The following is an 18,952-nucleotide window of genomic DNA, read 5'->3' as shown; positions in this document are numbered from 1 at the left end:
CTATGCGTCAAACTAATTAACTTAAACACGTGACTATTCGAGATATTATTGTAACAAGCATTTAGCCCATTGAGCTAAAACACCCTGTGTAACTATTATTGTAAAAAGTGTGTTTAAGCCCCTTTTAAGCTAAAATGTCCTGTATAATTAGTAGTAGTAGTTTAGAGCATTAGTATTATTTGTATTATTAGAATTTTTTTAGTATAATTAGAGTTAGTAGTTCTGTATTACCGCCAGGAGGCTGTGTTATAAATCCGATTTTAGACAGTTGTAGAAATGAGAAAAAAAACAATTTTACCTATAATATCATATAATCTTTTAAGTAATACAAGTGATACTATATAATGTTATAAAGAAAATGCGATTTTATAAACTTTTTTTTTTCTCAGCCACCTCGTTGGGCATTTTGCCTGTTGTGGCGTTGTATTTGTATTTGTAAAAAATTTCGAATTAATTCAATGATTTGTTTAAAATTTACAATTTTTTTTATTAAGCATCTGCGAAAACTGGCTATTCCATTTAAAGCTTCTCCGGCCGACTAGATGGGATTCATTTGAATCTCCTCCGGGCTCGAGGGGTTAATGATGAGCACATTTTTAAGTGACTGAACGAACAGTATGATAATAACTGATGTTTTTAACTGATTTTGTAAAGTACTTTTTAAAAAGTGGACAAAATTTCATGTGGACTTAAATTTTTTTTCTATAAACTTATTACAAGTTGCTTCTTGTAACACATAGTTTTAATGTATTAATAAAGAGTTTTTGGGCATCTAATAAGATTTTATTGGCCGCAAAATTGCAGTGTTGGGTGGGAAAAAACCAGATAGCTCCATTCTTTTTTTCTTTCTCAATAAAAAGCAGCCAAAGGGGTGAAACCATTCTCCGATAGAAGAAGGTGTAATTAATGTTCTACCCGCAGTTTTGTAAAACGTTAAGTATATTTTAAAGTGTTTTTGACCGTCCTTAAAAATTTAAAGAACCGGCTGTCTGGTTCTTGCACCCACATCTTCAATTATTAGCCATACATGAATTAAATATTATTGGCAGTAATTAATTAATAATCAATTATCATTATCAGTAATTATTAATCACAAAAAAACTTATTGATATTTATAATGAATCAAATTAATTGAAACAAAGGTTAATTAGATTTCTGAGTTTAAAACATTTGTAGAATATTTTATTTTTTTTACAGGAACACTCTTGAAGCTTCTTCCTAAGATTCTAACCATGTGATCGATCTTTATTTTTAATATTTTTCATTATAGAAAAATCACGCAAATGCGAGAAGGTGCATAATTGAAGAACATTAAGGAACAGAATTATTGATGTTTTGTAACATTTCAAAATGTGCCGTTAATTAATTCACAAATTTAAATCTATTATTTACTAAAGTAAATCAAAATTGAATAACTATAATAACTATTTTTTAATGGTTTAATTGTGATCTCTCTTCTCTCTCGTAATTTATTTTTACTGTAAGTGACATCTTCTTTTCTGTAATATTCTGGTTGCGGTGACGCTCGCACACGTTAAACCAGAGCTTCCAAAACATTTTGATTCGAGGAGCTCTTTTTTAAAGAAAATGGTACTATATTAGAGTCTTTGACTTTTTTTTTTATTTAGTATTATTATTTATTTATTTATTTTATTAACACCAAATTTGCTGATAAGTTTCATTTTACTGCAGTGGCCACGAAGAAACAAGGGCTCCACGAAGCACAAGTTGTGAGCCGCTGCATTAAACAATGGACTTTCTCATCAAATGTGGGAAAAAAACACTTATATATGTCGGCTGATGGTGCATAAAAATACTTTTTCCAGTATTTTATGCAATAAATCAAACTTTTTAGAAACTTGTTCAATAAGGACTTCGTCAACTTTATCTCTCTGTAGTTCAAACGTTCCTATATATATATTGTATTTTCTATTTATCCCTGTCTTTCGATCAAATTTAAGTCCCGTTTCTAGGACTTTTTTTCAATTCAGTTTGAAACTTATTTTTGTAAAAAAAAAACAGTGTATAAAACATCCTTCGGGTTTTTTTCATTTTTGTTATTATGATATGCATCATATTACTCGTATAGTGTCTGAGTTTCTGTTTGGACGTTTAAATTTTTTCTTTAGAAAAAGTTTTATTTAATTTTGTCCGAAATTTTTCGCATCACACCTACTTGCTATCCTCCTACTGCACACCGTTGTACCGCGGCACACCGATTGAAAAACCCTTGTTTACGCTAAGCTCTAATCGTGACTATGGCTCATTTCAACAAAAAGAGTAGCTAATTTATGGAAATTAGTGGGGAGGTTGAACACACACAGACACTTTCATTTTTGCGAAGCAATAAATTAAACTAACACACAATAAAAAGAAGAAGTAACACAAGTAGTTAGTGCATAGACAATTTCTTGCCGGTATATTTGGACACACATTTATTTTTCTTGATCTGTCTGTTCTAGGATAAGGAGCCTCGTTAAATTTTTTTGATTTCATAATTCGTAGACACATGATTATTTTTTGAAAAATGCTTTATCTGGTGATTGTATGTTGATTCGAAGTGAAGTGTGAATTCGAAGTGATTCTTGGGCTTTTTCATTTTTATCTCTTTTCTTTTAACAGAAAGCGGATATGGCGGTCGCAGACCTGACGATAACTTACGTACGCGAAGAAGCGGTTGACTTCACGATGCCCTTCATGAACCTCGGAGTGAGCATCTTATTTAAAAAGCCCACCAAAAAAGTACCCAAACTCTTCTCCTTCCTTTCGCCCCTTTCCGTGGAAGTGTGGCTTTACATGGCCACGGCTTTCTTGGGCGTCAGCCTGTACCTCTTCATAGTGGCCCGCTTCAGTCCCTACGAATGGGTGAATCCTCACCCGTGTGACACAGAACCCGAAGAACTTGAGAACCAGTTCACGCTGCTGAACACCTTGTGGTTCACCATCGGATGTCTCATGTGTCAAGGATGCGACATTACTCCAAGGTAAGCTTCTCAATTAATAAAGCAGACATTCCCAACAAAATGAAGATCAAAAAAAATTTCCATATAAATTCTATTTTTCTCAAATGAATAATGAACAAAAATCACTGAATATGTTCATTATAAAAATCAGCAATTATTGCTATCAGCATAAAATATACAAAATTACATAGACAGTTATGCTTTATACACATTCAGAAAATGAAAACGTCCCTCCCCAACACAAATGTTTCATACAGTTGAATCTCTCGATAACGGACCTCCATCCGAGGAAAAATTTTGTCCGCTAACAAGGAGTGTTCGCTAATGCAGTGTTTTTCCAACCTTTATCAGCCCACGGCCCACTTTTTTGACTACATTTTCTTTCATCCTATTCAGGCCCCTCTGCCCCTCATTCAAAAGACCCTTTCTACTTATAGAATTGAATTTAGTCAAATCTGAACCTATAATGAACAAAACATTTTTTATAAATAAGATCGATCCTCTGTAACCCTGGGCCAGGCACCAATCCAGAAGCGTGGGGGGGGGGGTTGATAATTTCCTCCCAAGTGATAAATTATATGTAAAAATAGGTCTGTGTGAAATACAAGACGAACCGATGAACCTACCCGTTGAACATTGCAGTACCGGACACACCCCGCTTCCCATCTAATGGAGATATCGAAGTGTTCCCGAAACATGGGTGTAAATGAACTTACCCAATAAATCGCACCTCCCGACACGTCTATCTGGTTCCGCGGCTACCCTGGAATATAGCTCAGTGAGCTTCCTTCTTGTGGACATGACCATCTGAACATCATGGGCCCCGGGGCAAATTTATGTTCTGGGGGGGGGGGGGCATATACTTAGCTCAAAGTAACAGCTTACATATTTGCGTACTTACACACTAAACTCATCGTACCAGATTTCATCATGCAGACCCCCCCTGTGGACATAAAGCTCCGGGCCATGCCTACATAGGCTGAAATGGCCATGGTTCCACGGACAGCTCTACTGGATTCTGAAGATAGTCGGATTTTTAACTCTTCCATATTCCACTGGAAAGCACAGCTCTCCTCGTCCCCCCCCCCCTACCACTTGTCATTTCTTCCGTTTCATCTGATTTGCATTCATGCCATCCCCCAGAATAACCCAGGACCGCAAAGGGGGGCCATATTTCCCTAGGCTGAGAACTGCTGCGCTAATGGATAGTAAAATACATTGAATCACGTGTCAACGTGATTCAGTAAATGGTCCGTTAATGGGACTTCCCCGCCGTATGGACGGTTCCACTGTAGTAATGCTAAATTTTTATATTCGAGCATGTTTTTCAAAGGTCAGAAATCTATAAACGACGAACAAAAAACTCATAACAAATCATAACAATGAAACAAAACATTTTTTATTGGTATAGAAGTATGTATATACATTTAAGTACAGTAAACCTTTCGAAATAACTTTGATGGATAGCGTTGATGATCGTTGATGGGCTCTTGATGGAACACAGATCAGGAAACGCTTCATTTCTTTTCTGACCTGGGATCGATAATATGTGGAAGCTCCATTAAGCTTCTTCTTTATCACTACAACAACGAATGGCCGGTCGATTTCGATCGAGAGAACATTAAAGTACTACCTTGTAGTGCATTTTGTTTTGTGCCGATTTTTTTTTTACTCCCCTTAGGCATTTGAAAGTTTTGCCCCGGGATAAAAAAAAGCCGTTTAAGCAGTTGAATGCATCAACGTGATTCCATTCGATAAGTTCTATCATTCGATGGGCTTGAGACATCCATTATGTCATTTTTCCCCCTTCATAACTGGAGTTAGGATAAAAAATATTTGAAACATCTTGAAACTTGTGCTTGATAAACTTGAAAGATAGTGCGTGCTTTCACATGAAAGGTGGGAGTCTCATTCGGCGATGTTATTGAGAAAGCAAAATATTATTTGTATAAGCTATAAGTATTTTTTAAGCTTGGAAAACTATGTATTTCCCCCCCCCCCGAACATTTTCATACATATACAATCAGCGAAGACACGTAAATATGTCTTCTTTCCATCTATAGCCTTATTGTCAAGAAATCAACATAACAGATAGCAGAAAAAAAAGGGGGGAACATTTTTATACGTAAGTGTGGATTAGTCGATTATTTTTATAAATCAAACGGAAGACTCTCCTAGAACATTTACGGAAACCCCCCCCCCCGACATTCCGCCTCTGGTACGTTTCGTCCCCGGTATATTTCACTCCCAGACGTTTCGCCCCGACATTTTTCCCCGGACATTTCACCCCGGTCGGAGCCAAGTGAGTGGGTGAGTGACCGTATAAGTGAGTGAACTGTCATATGGGTGAGTGGGTGATTGTATGAGTGACCAAATGAGTGACCAGGTGAGTGTGTGAGCGAGCTGGTGAGTGAGTGAGGCTTTCATACATGCAGTCCACTCAATCGTAACTCACCCACCAACTCAGTCAACCAATCGCATACTCACTCGGTTGTTAATACGGCCATTCACCCCCCTTAACTGGGTCACTTATCACTCATATGGTCACTCACCCACTCACGCAGTCACTCATGTGGTCATTCACCCACTCACTCGGTCACTCATGTGGTCATTCACCCACTCACTTGGTCACACATACATTCACTCATCGCTCACTTGGTCATTCATATATCCACTCATCGTTCACTTGGTCACTCATATAGTCGGTCACCCACTCACTTGGCCCTGTCCGGGGTGAAACGTCAAGAGCGAAAAGGACGAAATGTCAGGGGATGAAAAGTGGCAGGAGTGAAATGTCGGAGAATATTGAGTTGAAGTGTCCCGAAGACCAATTAAACTAGAATCTGAAGTTTATTGCTGAATCCGAACGGAGAGCTTGGTAAGCAAACAGCAGGGTTCTTCAGACTTTCTGTTATGCCTCTTGCTGTCAGAAAAGATTCTGACGGGCACTAGGGTTTAAAGTTAAGAATGCAAATATTTTAAATTTGCAAATTTAAAAACTTATTGAGTACATTGTTTGTTTGTCTTTCTCTCGAGCAAGCTAAAGCGGTTTGTTTTTCTAATTTTCTTCATCGATTTCGCGTCTCACTTTGTCACTCTTGTCCATCAAAATTGAGAAACTAAAATAATTCAGAACGTTAAGACCATAGTACTTCAATAAGAAAAAATAACAAAAATGAGTGCATATATCCGGTACCATACTTCAAGACATGAAAATTCTGGCATTTCCATCTTTACTTCAGAAAAAGGAAGACAGATGGCAGCATGAACACGAAAGAAGCGCAACTCGACAACATAAATACGTTAGGGTCACACACGCACAAAGACCACACATTCTGGAATGTGCCGATTCATTAGAAATTTCGTAGAGGAATGTATACGAGGTGCATGTATGGTCTAGTAGTAGTATCCATCTCACAAAACTGGTAACGTAATTATATTCATCTATAATTATGCATAATTAACTACCCTGGTATATAAACTCGCGAGTAAGTTTCCAATAAAATATTATCGCCAAAAATTCTTCAACTTGCGAGAAAATTTTCCACAATTGAAAGCTTCGGTGCTTTGAATAAATCGAAACCAACGGATTCTGAATATAGACTGATGTATTTTACAAGGTGCGTTCCATAAAAACTCGATGTAAAATTATAAAAAAAAATCAAGAAATATAGATACAGAAAAAAAATAATTTACTCTTTTTCAAAGTATCTTCCCTCGAATGGTATGGTTCCATCGGTCAAACTAGTTTTCAAAGCGAGTAGAGAAGGCTTCTTCTAAAAGGTGCCTCAGTGAACCCTACGCTGCTGAAATAATTAATAATTCTTGTCAGAAATAGCCAGAAATCATGTGTGCAAGATCCGGAATGTAAAGTGGTTGTTGCATGACTTTAATATTGTATTTACATATGACGTTTTTTTTCAGCTTCCAGAAAAAGCTTTCTCTACTTGTGCTTTGAAAAAATGGATTGAACGATGAGACTATTACATATAATCTGAGGGAAGACATGTTGCAAAAGTATAAATCATTTTTTGCTGTACCTGTATTTCTAGATTTTTTTACACACGATTTGTGATTCTAAATTCTTACGGAACGCACCTTGTATTTATTGTCTGGTACAAACACATAGGGTGGTAACTATCGACCGCCCAATAATTACACACGTGATTCCTTGTGAAAAACTGATATAGAAAAGAGTTTTCGGTTTTTGATTTCACCAATAATTAATGAGATAACGCTTCAAAAATTGATTACGTCACTTCATGATCCTGACAATTACACCGAACTTACACCAAACGTGTAACTTGGCGTTTTTGAAACTGATTAACAACGGTATGAGCTTAAGACAAATCGAGGGAAAAGCAAACCAGTTTGTTTTCCACTCGCACGCGTGCGCGCGCGTGTGTGTGCACTTTTCAAATATTTAAGTGATTGCTGTAATGATTTTCTCAGATTTCAGTTTTTGAGTTCATCCGTGAGTTTAGAAAAAAAGTGACTGCCCAAACATTCTGAAATTTCGCAGAAATATTTACTTGTCATGTGTTACTGAAATGAACCTGAGATTTTGAAATTATCCCATAGGAAGAATTTTTTTGTAAATGTTAAATTCAGATTTTTTTAAATTTATGCCTTTTTTTCAAACTTTAAAAATTCATAAAATTCCAACGAATAATCAGATATTGAAGATCGAGGTTCATTTTACTAACACATGTCGTATAAATATTTCTACGAAATTTCTGAATTTTTGATGAAAAATGTATAAATGTATTAACATTTATATAGCACATGATAAAAACCAATTGCGGCCACAAGGAAATTAAAAATCTTCATTGAAACATGTATAAATCGATATGAAAATGTGACTCTGTGAATAATCAATGGAAAAAATCTGAAACCACTAATTATATTGAATATGCTAATTAATAAAATAACTAGTTTGATTAAACATTTCTGATTGTGAATCATCGTTATTATTTTTTTGTTTCCATTAGTCGCCTTCGTCAAACTACCATTTTTACATCTTTCATTAAAGCTTTTTTACGCTCAACAGTTTCCATAAAAATTTAAAATAACTCAAAAAATATTTCCTTGTTATATTGATCAACACGTGATCTGATTAAATCGGCCGCATAAAAAAAATTATGTCGCAACAAACACTATGCAGTGTATGCACCTCCCCTCCAAAATTTTCACTAAACAGTGAAGAACAGCAAATTACCACATTTTGGCAAAAAAGTGTCGATTTGGTTTTAAAAAATTTCAAACAGATCTCATCAGCTAACACTTAACTTAACAAATCTGGTGATAAATTTACCAATACAGTGGATGAAGCTAACACCTAAAGAGAAATAAGACGGTTACAATATCACACTATATGAAGAAAAAAAACGCTTATCGTGAAAGAATGCCGAACTTGCCTTCTATATAACGGGATTAAATATTTCAGTTCATTTTCAAGAAGTGACGACCCGCTGCTGGCGGAGAAATTTACTTTCGTAGGGTGTTGGCTGACGTTAGAAAAATGACACGTCACAAAAATTCAAAACGTTATAACTCATTAAATGTTCGTCTGATCCTAAAACGGAAAACTCTTTTCCATATTATTTTTTCACAAGGAATCAAGCGTGACATGATGGGGCCGTCGATAGTTATCACCCTATATTCTAATTTTTAATGTGTAATTGCACACATTGTACTGTAAAGCACTAATTAATTTTCGCACGAGTATTAACACTATTATATGAGGAACGAAAATAGAACAGATCACTTCTATTTTATATGGAAAAGTTTGTGGTTCGAGATAGGCCTTTCTCATGATAATTTCGGGATAAATTACGTAAAGACATAACTTGAGGTGCATATGAGAAATAAAAATATGGGTAACATCCATATGGTCATGGAGCTACAAAAGGCTTCAACCGGTCGATATCCCCGGGTTATTTCTGTAATAACTCAACTCCATATATGCATGTAAAAGTTATAACGGTATGTTCTCGTTCTTGGGGTAAAGTATTCAAAAACATGAAAATTCAGAAGAGCCCGAAGGAAGTATCCGTTTCCTCCATCAATCATTTCGGAAGGTCTATCGATTGGTGGCAGTGTTTTCTCGGCTCCCCGTGAAACTTCTGAAGTACAACAACTTCTGCTGATCCGAATAGAGGTCCGACCGACAACGTCTTTCTATCGATCCACCCCGTGAAAAGGCCTATTGTTCGGTTTCAGCTCAATATGTGTGTGGAGCTCCATTTTTTTTTCGTTCCTTTGGACAAGGGCTGACGTCGTACGAAATTGACATTTTGCTTTTTTCTTTTTTTATTATTTTTTTTAAAATTGATATACAGCGGAGTTCGATTTACGTTAGGGAATATTCTATTCATTCCGAAACAAAACACCTTGCTCTGAACCACTCCGAAAATCCAGTTCATTTTACTGACTCAATTTTCAACCACTGATCGCATCACTCTTCAATTTTTGAAAAAAAAAAAACATTATTATTTTTCTTTATGTAATTATAATACCAGCCAATTATGAAAGGTTATTTTTTTCTCATGCTTTTATTGTGTAAATGACCACGCCTTGAACACGAATTCAACTTGAAAAGCTGTAATGTAGAAACATAATCATTTATGCTATAGATAATACATAGAAAGAGGAGAAACATACTAGACAGCCACGTGCTGCTCGTGACATACGTCTTACATTACCAAAAAAATTTGGAAATTTTAATTGAAAGGTATAAAATTAGTATCTGACGAGGATGCCTCTTGTCGGTGCACGACTAAAATATTTTGACATAGATAATATGAACATTATAACATTTATAAATTTATCTCGCTACATTATTGTAAATTTTTGTTTCTTTCAGGGCGATATCTACGCGAATGATCGCAGGAATGTGGTGGTTTTTCACTCTTATTATGGTATCGTCGTACACGGCGAATTTAGCTGCTTTCCTGACTGTCGAAAGGCTCGCTTCACCTATAGAAAATGCAGATGATCTTGCTAAACAGACCACAATACCTTATGGCTGCGTCGCTTCGGGCTCCACTCAGTCTTTCTTCAAGGTGATTAACGCTACTAATACAAGTAGCTACGATGTGTTTTAATTTATTGCCACACATACTGGCCCTGTGTTTTGCAAATAGAATAAAGAACCTCAGAGATATAGAAAACTCGATCATTTTCAATTCAAATAAAATTAATATCATAAATTTTGTATCAGTATCACACTTTCTATTATAATTATTAAGATAATAAAAATTATTATTTCTAAAGAATTTGTTTTCAGAGCCAATTAAAACTTTTGAATTTTCCTCTATAACACTTCAGATTACACAAGGTGATTCAAATTGTTTTTTCATTGGACAATCTCTGCAACTGTTGACTATAGAATGAATGATTGAAAGAATACTTCCAGTTATATGCACAAAACCTTTTCAAATGACATGCGGGTTCTTAATATGACACGAGTTTTTTAAGAGGTCGTATACGTAAAAACTATAAAAAATAACTTTCCGTACAGTCCCTGTGTGCTAAAACCTCCAACTAGTGAAATGTAGAACCTGCTTCAAATTCAAAGCGTAAAATTCTGTATAAAAAAAGGAATTGCAATTGTGATTTAAAAAAAGAAATAATTTCACACTTTAATAACTTAGCCTTTATAATTTACATCCTTTTTACAGCCTTTTATTTTAATAACAAAGCCTTTGCAGTCAAGTTGTTTCACAACCACGTCTGTGTTTCATATGTGTCAATCATTTTAAGTTGAAATCACCAACGCTTCCTACATTTACTATCTTCCGAAAAGATATTTACAACAGCATTATGGGTTCACACTCCCTAAAAATGTAAATTTTCAAGTCAATACAAAAACTTGTCAATACAGTCACAAGTCCCCAAACCATAGTGTTTTTCATCTTTAATACCTCGGTGAATGTTGCATTTAAAAATATGAATTTTCTGCAAATGACTTTTCGGAGCAGGTTCTAGATGTCACTAGTTGAAAGTTTTAGCGTACGAAAAAGCGAATGAGAGAAAGAGAGAGAGAAAACTGTATGAAAACTTATTTTTTATAGTTTTTATGAATACTATCCCTTGAAAAATTCATGTCACTTTTAGAAAATATCATTAGAAACGTTTTTGTAACTGCAAGTGTACTTCTAAAGTCAACGATTGCAGAGATTGTCCTGTGGACAAAAAATTTGAATTACCCTACATTGCACCTTTCCTAGTGGCATATTACACTCATGTCCATAAATTAAGGATAATTCAGAATCACACGGAAATCGAAATCTAAAGTAAAAATTTCACCTGTAGAATTATCACACACATCTGCAAGAACGATATGCAAATTTCAGGAAGCCACCAGATGATGCCGATAGTACGTCACAATGACGAGAGTGTAAGAGGGGGGTATATAAGGAATGGTGGCAAAGAAGTAAAATTGTTCACAAGAGTTCTGTAAGGCGCTCAGTGCCATAAGCGAATAGTTATGACACAGAGGACGCATGTGGATGATTTTTTACGTGGTAGAATTATCGGCGGCCGCCTGGAATGTGGGCGTACTCAGATGGAAGTATCCGAGGAACTTGGAATCGCCCAAAGTGTCATCTCTAGGCTTTGGCAACGATTCCAAGATAACGGAAATGTCAGTAGACGTTACAGTACAGGTCGCCCCCGAGTTACAACGCCGAATGAAGACCGGTATTTGGCAGTAACTGCCAAAAGAAGCAGACGGAGCACAGCATCCAGCCTGTCTCGTCAGCTATCTGCAGCCACGGGTACCACAGTTTCAAGGCAAACCGTGTACAGACGTTTGGGAGATATTGGTCTATATGCTCGCAGGCCTGTCAGATGTGTTCCTCTCACGGCAACTCACTGTCGGCAGCGATTAGCCTGGAGTAGAGAACATGCAATGTGGACATCGTCACAGTGGGCTTGTGTGATGTTTTCCGACGAGTCCAGGTTTAGCTTGCAGTCTGATTCACGTCGGACTTTCATATGGAGAATGCCAGGTACCCGTTACCACCAAGACAACATCATTGAACGACACCGTTACGGTGGTGCAGCATTGCTCGTTTCGGGTGGAATTATACAGGGTTCCAGAACAGATCTGCATGTTCAAACCGGAACCATGAAAGCCCAAATTTATTGGGACATCATTCTGGAACAACATGTACGTTTGTTTAGGGGTGCCACGGGCGCAGAATTTGTGTTTATGGATGACAACGCCCGTCCTCACCGAGCAAACATCGTAAACGAATGCCTTGAATCTGAGGATATAACCCGTATGGAATAGCCAGCATTCTCACCTGACTTGAATCCGATAGAGCATGTGTGGGGCATGCTTGGCCGACGAGTTGCAGCCCGTCAACCACCTCCTACATGTGTACCGGAACTTCGGAGAGCTTTACTTGCTGAGTGGAGTGATCTTCCCCAAGATCAGATCGGTAATTTAATACTCAGCATGCCTAGGCGTTGTACGGACTGTATTTCATCGCATGGGAGACATACAATGTATTAACCATCATACCAACCATGTAATAGTAAGTTTTTGTAAAGGAGATATTTTTTACAATTGCTCCAGTGAGCAAAAATCGTAGTTTTTATGAATGGTATCATACACACACCATCGTTTTTTGTTCTTTATCTTTTGTTTAATAAATGGGCTTTATGAATAAGTAACGTTTGTTTTGTTTCTGAACCTTTATTTGCCGGAGCTGGCATTATCCTCAATTTATGGACATGAGTGTATATCTGAGCACTTTCTAAAACTCTTGTTTCTTTAACTCTCCATTATCCATAATACACTTGCTCACGTGTGTGGCTTGGTAGTATTAAAAACAGATGGAAACATTATATCATTTTGTGTTAATTTCATAAGTGAAGTTACGTAAAAATCCGAAATAGAATTTAAACTTAACTTTTGGACAAATTCCGATTGTTTCTATTTATATAAAAAAATTTAGGTATTTCTTCAATATAAAAGTGCAATGATGAGATGAAACTAATGGCTTTGATGCGTTAAAAATGTGAGACGCATTAATATAGTCACTTGAAACGTGGTGAAATGACTGTGGGCTGTGACCGAATTCGGTCAACTAGATTCGACTAGCCCCTGTCGAAAAATTATTCGTGATATAATATGAAGAGCTTATACAAAGACCTCAGAACATTTTCTTTTTTTATTCTCTTCAGGAGTCTGAGTTTCCGACGTACAAGAGGATGTGGTCGTTCATGGAATCACAGCGACCTTCGGTCTTCACCGACAACAATCAGAAAGGTGTCGAAAGGGTCAAGAAAGGAAATTATGCTTTCCTGATGGAGTCCACCACAATCGAATACATTATCGAGCGCAATTGCGACTTAACGCAAGTTGGAGGATTACTAGACTCAAAAGGGTACGGCATGGCAACACCACAAGGTGAACACCATTTTTATGCAATTCACCTCTTGGCAATTTTCTTTTTATAATACGCAAAACATTATTTCGTGTTTTCTATACTAAATCATTATTCGTGGTCATATAGGGTCACCGTACCGGACGCATCTCTCGAGCGCTATACTCAAGTTACAAGAAGACGGCCAACTTCACATTCTTAAGGAACGTTGGTGGAAGAAACGTCAGACTGGACAAAAGTGTGTCAAAGATGACACGACGAGCTCAAGTCATGCGAGCGAACTAGGGTTACCAAATGTCGGTGGCGTGTTCTTGGTTCTCTTCTGCGGGGTTTTCATGGGCTGTGTCATCGTTATTGGAGAATTCATTTGGAAATCTCGCAAAATTCCCAGCGAAGAAAGGGTAAGCACATCTCATTCTTTTTTAACTAACTTCTTTGATTTACCAACCACTGATATGCGAGTTTTTAAATCAGAACCACAGTAATAAATAATCTAAACTTGAATTTCAACATTATAAGTGGAAGTTTTTAAAAAAGAATGCATACCAAAGATGAATGTCGTAAAAGTTTTTACACACAAGTTGTATATTATGTATAAAGTATAATAAATTGTATTAACAATATGTCTCTTGTACGTACGGGTGTTTCAGAAAGGACTCCCTAACTTTGAAACCACATAACTTGAAAACAATGATAAATAGAAAGTCCAACCAAGTAGTTCGTTTAATGATCAGGTCTGCGATTCCAAAGTCGTCGTTTTGAAATCAATTACAACTTTAATGATAGATGGCACAACAATCTTTTGAACAGTGGGTCATATTGTCCCCCGCAAACATGGGTCAAATCACATTGCGATAGATTCGAAACATTCACCTTGCCTGGCAAGGACATGAAGTGAAAGTGAAGAGGAGTTCAAACCCCTTTTTCTTACAATTCCTCTACTGCAATAGATACGTATGCTTCACAGATAAACTGTTCGAGCTGATACAGCGTTTGAGCACTCTTACTGTAAACAACTTTCAAATGGTCCTGTAGAAAGAAAAATGGCTGTGGTGTCATGACTGTCGTGCAAACCGGTGCTTTTAAAATTCCAGGCATGCCCATCCTAGGTACCACTTGTTCAATCTTTTTATCTATCACTGTTTCCAAGTTATGTCATAGTTAGTTTCATAGTTTGCGCATCCTTTCAGAAACACCTCGTATGTATGCTTTTATTCATCAATTTGAAAAAAGTTGGCTTAGATATACATGTATGTGAATTTGATCTGTTTAGCACTTGAATATGGATCATGAATTTATGTTAAAACTTATTTCCAATACAGGAATCACTCTGCGTATCTCTCTGCCGAGAGCTACGATTTGCCATCATGTGCGGTGGGTCAACAAAACCTATTAAGAAAGAAGGTGAAATGGAAAGACAAGCGGAGAACGGACTTCCCTTCATGCCTCTACCCGGCTTCGGTAGTGACGAGCCCCCGGGTAAGAATGGCTACTCCTGACCCGATGCCAACCCCGTCCTGATCGAACCCTTGAAGACCGAGGGTTCACCTTATTTTAGGTATGGACGGGGTACCGGATCGGATGTCTAAACAAAACAAATGAAAAGCAAACTCGACATAAGAAAAGTGTCACGAAACTCATTTATAATCAACAAAACTGTAAATGATGGGATGCTAAACCTGAATAAGATCAACGCTGTGCAAAGCAGGATACAAAGAAAATAAATAAATTTCACGTGAGCAAGACGAGGACGCACTTTTAAACAGTTCATTGCAGTTAATTACAGTAACTCAATCATCGCATCGAACCATTCAAGATTGGTTCACGAATTACCAAAAATGCCATTATAAGTAAAGAAATGCATAATAATCACATCGTGAAAAAATATATACCAAGGAATCCTATGTTAAGCTTTCTGAATACTGCAAATATCCAAGAAACTGGAAATAAACGCTATTACGAGAAATGCGTATTTATGGCGTCCAGCCTAAGAAGGTTCAAGTTGAGAAACACATTATGTGTCAGAGAAACTCACGACAACGTGATTAGAAAGTTGTCAACGACAAAGTTATTAAAAATAGTTGTACTATAAATATAAGTAACTCGTTACAATGACGGAGCAGCTACGTTACTCTCTTTTACTACTTATATATATTAATAATGAATTAGATTATGATTTGTCATGAGATGTTCAATAATCTCTTTCCGCGTTTATAAAAGGGTTGCGGGTTTCATTACTTGCAGATCTTTTTCGTCCGTGAATCTTTCCGTATTTGTTGTATACCGAGACTTTTTTTTTTGTTATTATTGAAATAGTACTTATTTTTAAGAGCAGTAGTTCTTAACCGCGAGGTGCGAGATGGAAAAGCAAATCACAACATGACTGATTATTCAGGCCTGTTCAAATAATGTTAAAAATTGATTTTTCGGTTCTTTAAAAAAAACTGGAATTGCACAGGTATTTTGACACCTCATATTTAAATTTTCACTTACAGTGAAATCTATGTTGCTGAAATATGGCACATGGAATTCGCGTTGCGATTAGCGATCGTGCATGTTTTCCATTTCGAATGACAAAGAACACTATTAATACGCAAAATATTTCGTGGTTTATTTACATTTGTACCCCGAGTGTTACGGTATCATCCTGTTGCGCTAAGATTTGACACGTTCATGAGCACAACTCAGGAAAAACATCAAAAAATTTAATCAAGCATCAAACAAACATATTTTTTTTACAGCCCGGAATCAATAAAAGAAGGACAATTCATTTAACCTTTTTCCGAAATTTCAAAAAATGTTCAAAAAAAATAGTTACTATTTTTAAGTTTAGTTTTCAAATTGGTTTGCAAAAAAAATCCAAAATCAAATATTAACAGTAGCCGAAAATAAAATTAAATAATAAGGAAAAGAGAGAGAGTTTATAACAATTAATTAAATAATAATTAATGTAATTAATTACAGAAAAAGTTTCCCAACCAAAACAAAGTGTATTATTCGAAGGTGGTGCGGAATGGAAAAAAGGTTAAGAACTACTGTGATTTAGGGTATTTTTCCGTTAGAATAACTTGTTGTCTTGTATGTTTCCGGGAAATTTCATTTCATGAGAACATCATGTTGAATTATATAGATGTTGAATAAAGTAGACTGTGTACATGTACTTTTCTAAAATTTATTTCCATCCCAGTTCTTCCTATTGGATATATTTCTTGTATAACACCTACTCATAATTCATTCTTTTAACATGAAAAATGGCTGTAAAGAACGTCGGCTGCTCAATATTTTCTGATTGAGAAGTTGCATTATTTTACAAAATAATTAGCAGTTTATATTTTAGAACGAAGCAATAAGATCGACGTATAAACTATCCATAGTTTTCGTCTGTATGAATTAATCCCTTTTTAAGGTGAATGTATAAACTGTCTATCACGAACTTTTACAGTGTCATAATCCCCACGAAAGTTTAGCTGTTCGTTAATATAATTGGATTAGTCACTCTCATGTAATTCTACCTATTCTAGGTGGGAAAACATAAATGGATGAGCAGTGAAACCGAAATACTGTATTAACAACGATACAATATTATCATGGGGAATCTGTTTTTACCAGGATTTAAACGTTATTGTCTTTTAAATCGTAATTCAAATTTGAATCATGAACGCTTTTAGTTGAAAATATACACGAAAAAATTTATTGGCATTTGTAATAATTTACGGCAAAAATACTTAATAAAATCATCGAAAAAATACATATGTGCCTGATTTAAATTAAAACCATTTCATTTATTAGTATCAGTGTAATATTAACCCCAAGTAATGTTCAAAATGCGTTTGTTTAAATAATAAAATAAGAAGGAAATTTCCTTTTAAACGTAAACTTTAAACGTTTTTGAAACCCTAAAAAATCTCATAGTTTTCAAGAAAATTTTAATAATTTACACAAATTTTTCATAGAAAAATCATTTTGATGGTATAAAATATCTACCCTATAGATATACGTGTAATATAAAAGAATTTATTCAGAAAAATGAAATCAGAGAATATTGCTTAGCGCAGTATAAAAAATGTAATGGGATTGAATCTAGAGTAAAGATATTCCAGTCAATTTCTAATATAATTAAAATAATTATAATAATAATGAGCTATAGTAAATAGAAATTCAATCTGGAAAATTTTTTTCAAATAGTGATTTTATAACTGATCTTACCTGCGAATTCGAAAAATAAATGTATCGAAATTCAAAAGACAAAAAAGAACCTTGGAGAAATGTTGCATAAACGGGGACATATCTGTAAAAGATGAAGTATTTTTCAAAGAAAAAATCCTATCGGCTGTTGTATTTTCATCCTCTATCTCTATATAACTATATCTCTCTTTCTCTAAAATAGTGGGAACAATCGAGAAGCTTCTTTAAAATCTAGTAGAAGTATCTAAATATAAGAAAATAGCTTTCGGGAGGAGTATCTAAAAATTAGCTTTCTGATGAATAATATTGAAGAAAACATCAAATTGTTTTATCTCTGAACATGGGATTAAATCTATTTATTTGTTTATAAAAATACTGTATTTCTGTTGTTTTTAAAGAAAATGCTCTATTGGGGAAAATCATCTATCTGATTTGTATTATATTTTCCTCATGGATAATGAGAAAAATAACTCTTTTGTTTGCACTTGTCTCTCCGATTCCTCTTTTTCTTCAGGATTTTTCAACTCAAAATTTTGTTAATGTAGTAGGACTTCCCCTATGCAAGGAAAAAGTTATGTGTAGAAATATTTTTGTGTATATTCGTATGTTATGGAATAAACTGAATTTGTTTTTCTTTGTTCGTTTACGATAAAATTCACTGTCACTTTTACTTTTCTTTCGGTATTGCAGTAAAATACCAAATGAATGAATAGCTACCGTAACACGGGGGCTACTTAAAAATGTTTTTAAGAGTTTATCAGGGAAACCTCATACTAGGCTGAGTAATTATATAAAATGATTTTTTTGAAAATGTTTTTTTGAAAATGATTTTGATATACTTGATATACTTTTGATGTTAAAATAGATCTAACATAATGATTATTTCTAAGCAAAACAATGTTTGGAGCATTGTCGACCCACTTAAAATTTATCATGTTAACACGAAGTACTACAGAAATTAGTTTTTCTGGTCTTTTTAAATTATTAAAATTCACAAATGTGTAACTCATCTCTTTTTAACATGTAAAAAGTCGCTAATATCAATTAAATTTAGTATTATTTTATCAAAAACCAAGAGACAAGCAATGTTCACTTTGAATGTAATAGGATTGATATTGAGCTGAATTAATCTCAAACGAAGTAAAAAAACTACTTTGGTGTCACTTTACGACTTTACATGACTTTTTGGGTGGTGCGAAGCAGCCGTTTTGCTCCGATTAAATTACTATCGAGCTTATAATGATAAATAATCAATTAATTAGAACTTCCTAGGTACGGTATATGTGCATATTCATATATATGTTTAGCAAACGATACCCAAAATATCGAACTCTTAATCAAATTCATGAGTTGACCGATCATGTCTGCTATCGGAAAGTTTTCATTAGAATATGGGCTCTCCAA

At 35.3% G+C, this 18,952-nt stretch overlaps 1 protein-coding gene across 1 annotated transcript in view; it reads left to right on the top strand.

Moving 5' to 3' along the window:
- Window positions 1-14,997, top strand: part of LOC149076592 (glutamate receptor ionotropic, kainate 2-like) — a 114,593-nt gene extending 99,596 nt beyond the window's left edge. The window contains exons 11-15 of the mRNA XM_089244187.1: window positions 2,623-2,984; window positions 9,829-10,027; window positions 13,161-13,386; window positions 13,493-13,764; window positions 14,686-14,997. Coding sequence (XP_089100313.1) covers window positions 2,623-2,984; window positions 9,829-10,027; window positions 13,161-13,386; window positions 13,493-13,764; window positions 14,686-14,862 — 1,236 coding nt within the window. The 3' untranslated portion in view covers window positions 14,863-14,997. The remainder of the gene's footprint in view (window positions 1-2,622; window positions 2,985-9,828; window positions 10,028-13,160; window positions 13,387-13,492; window positions 13,765-14,685) is intronic.
- Window positions 14,998-18,952: the final 3,955 nt, after the last annotated feature.

This window comes from Pholcus phalangioides, unplaced genomic scaffold, assembly GCF_987345545.1.
Source record: "Pholcus phalangioides strain wild (caught in Gottingen) unplaced genomic scaffold, Ppha-v1.0 ptg000015l_1, whole genome shotgun sequence".
In the NCBI taxonomy this organism is placed as follows: Eukaryota; Metazoa; Arthropoda; class Arachnida; order Araneae; family Pholcidae; genus Pholcus; species Pholcus phalangioides.
The sequence above is the reverse complement of the archived record's forward strand: the minus strand, read 5'-3'. Positions and strand labels throughout refer to the sequence as shown.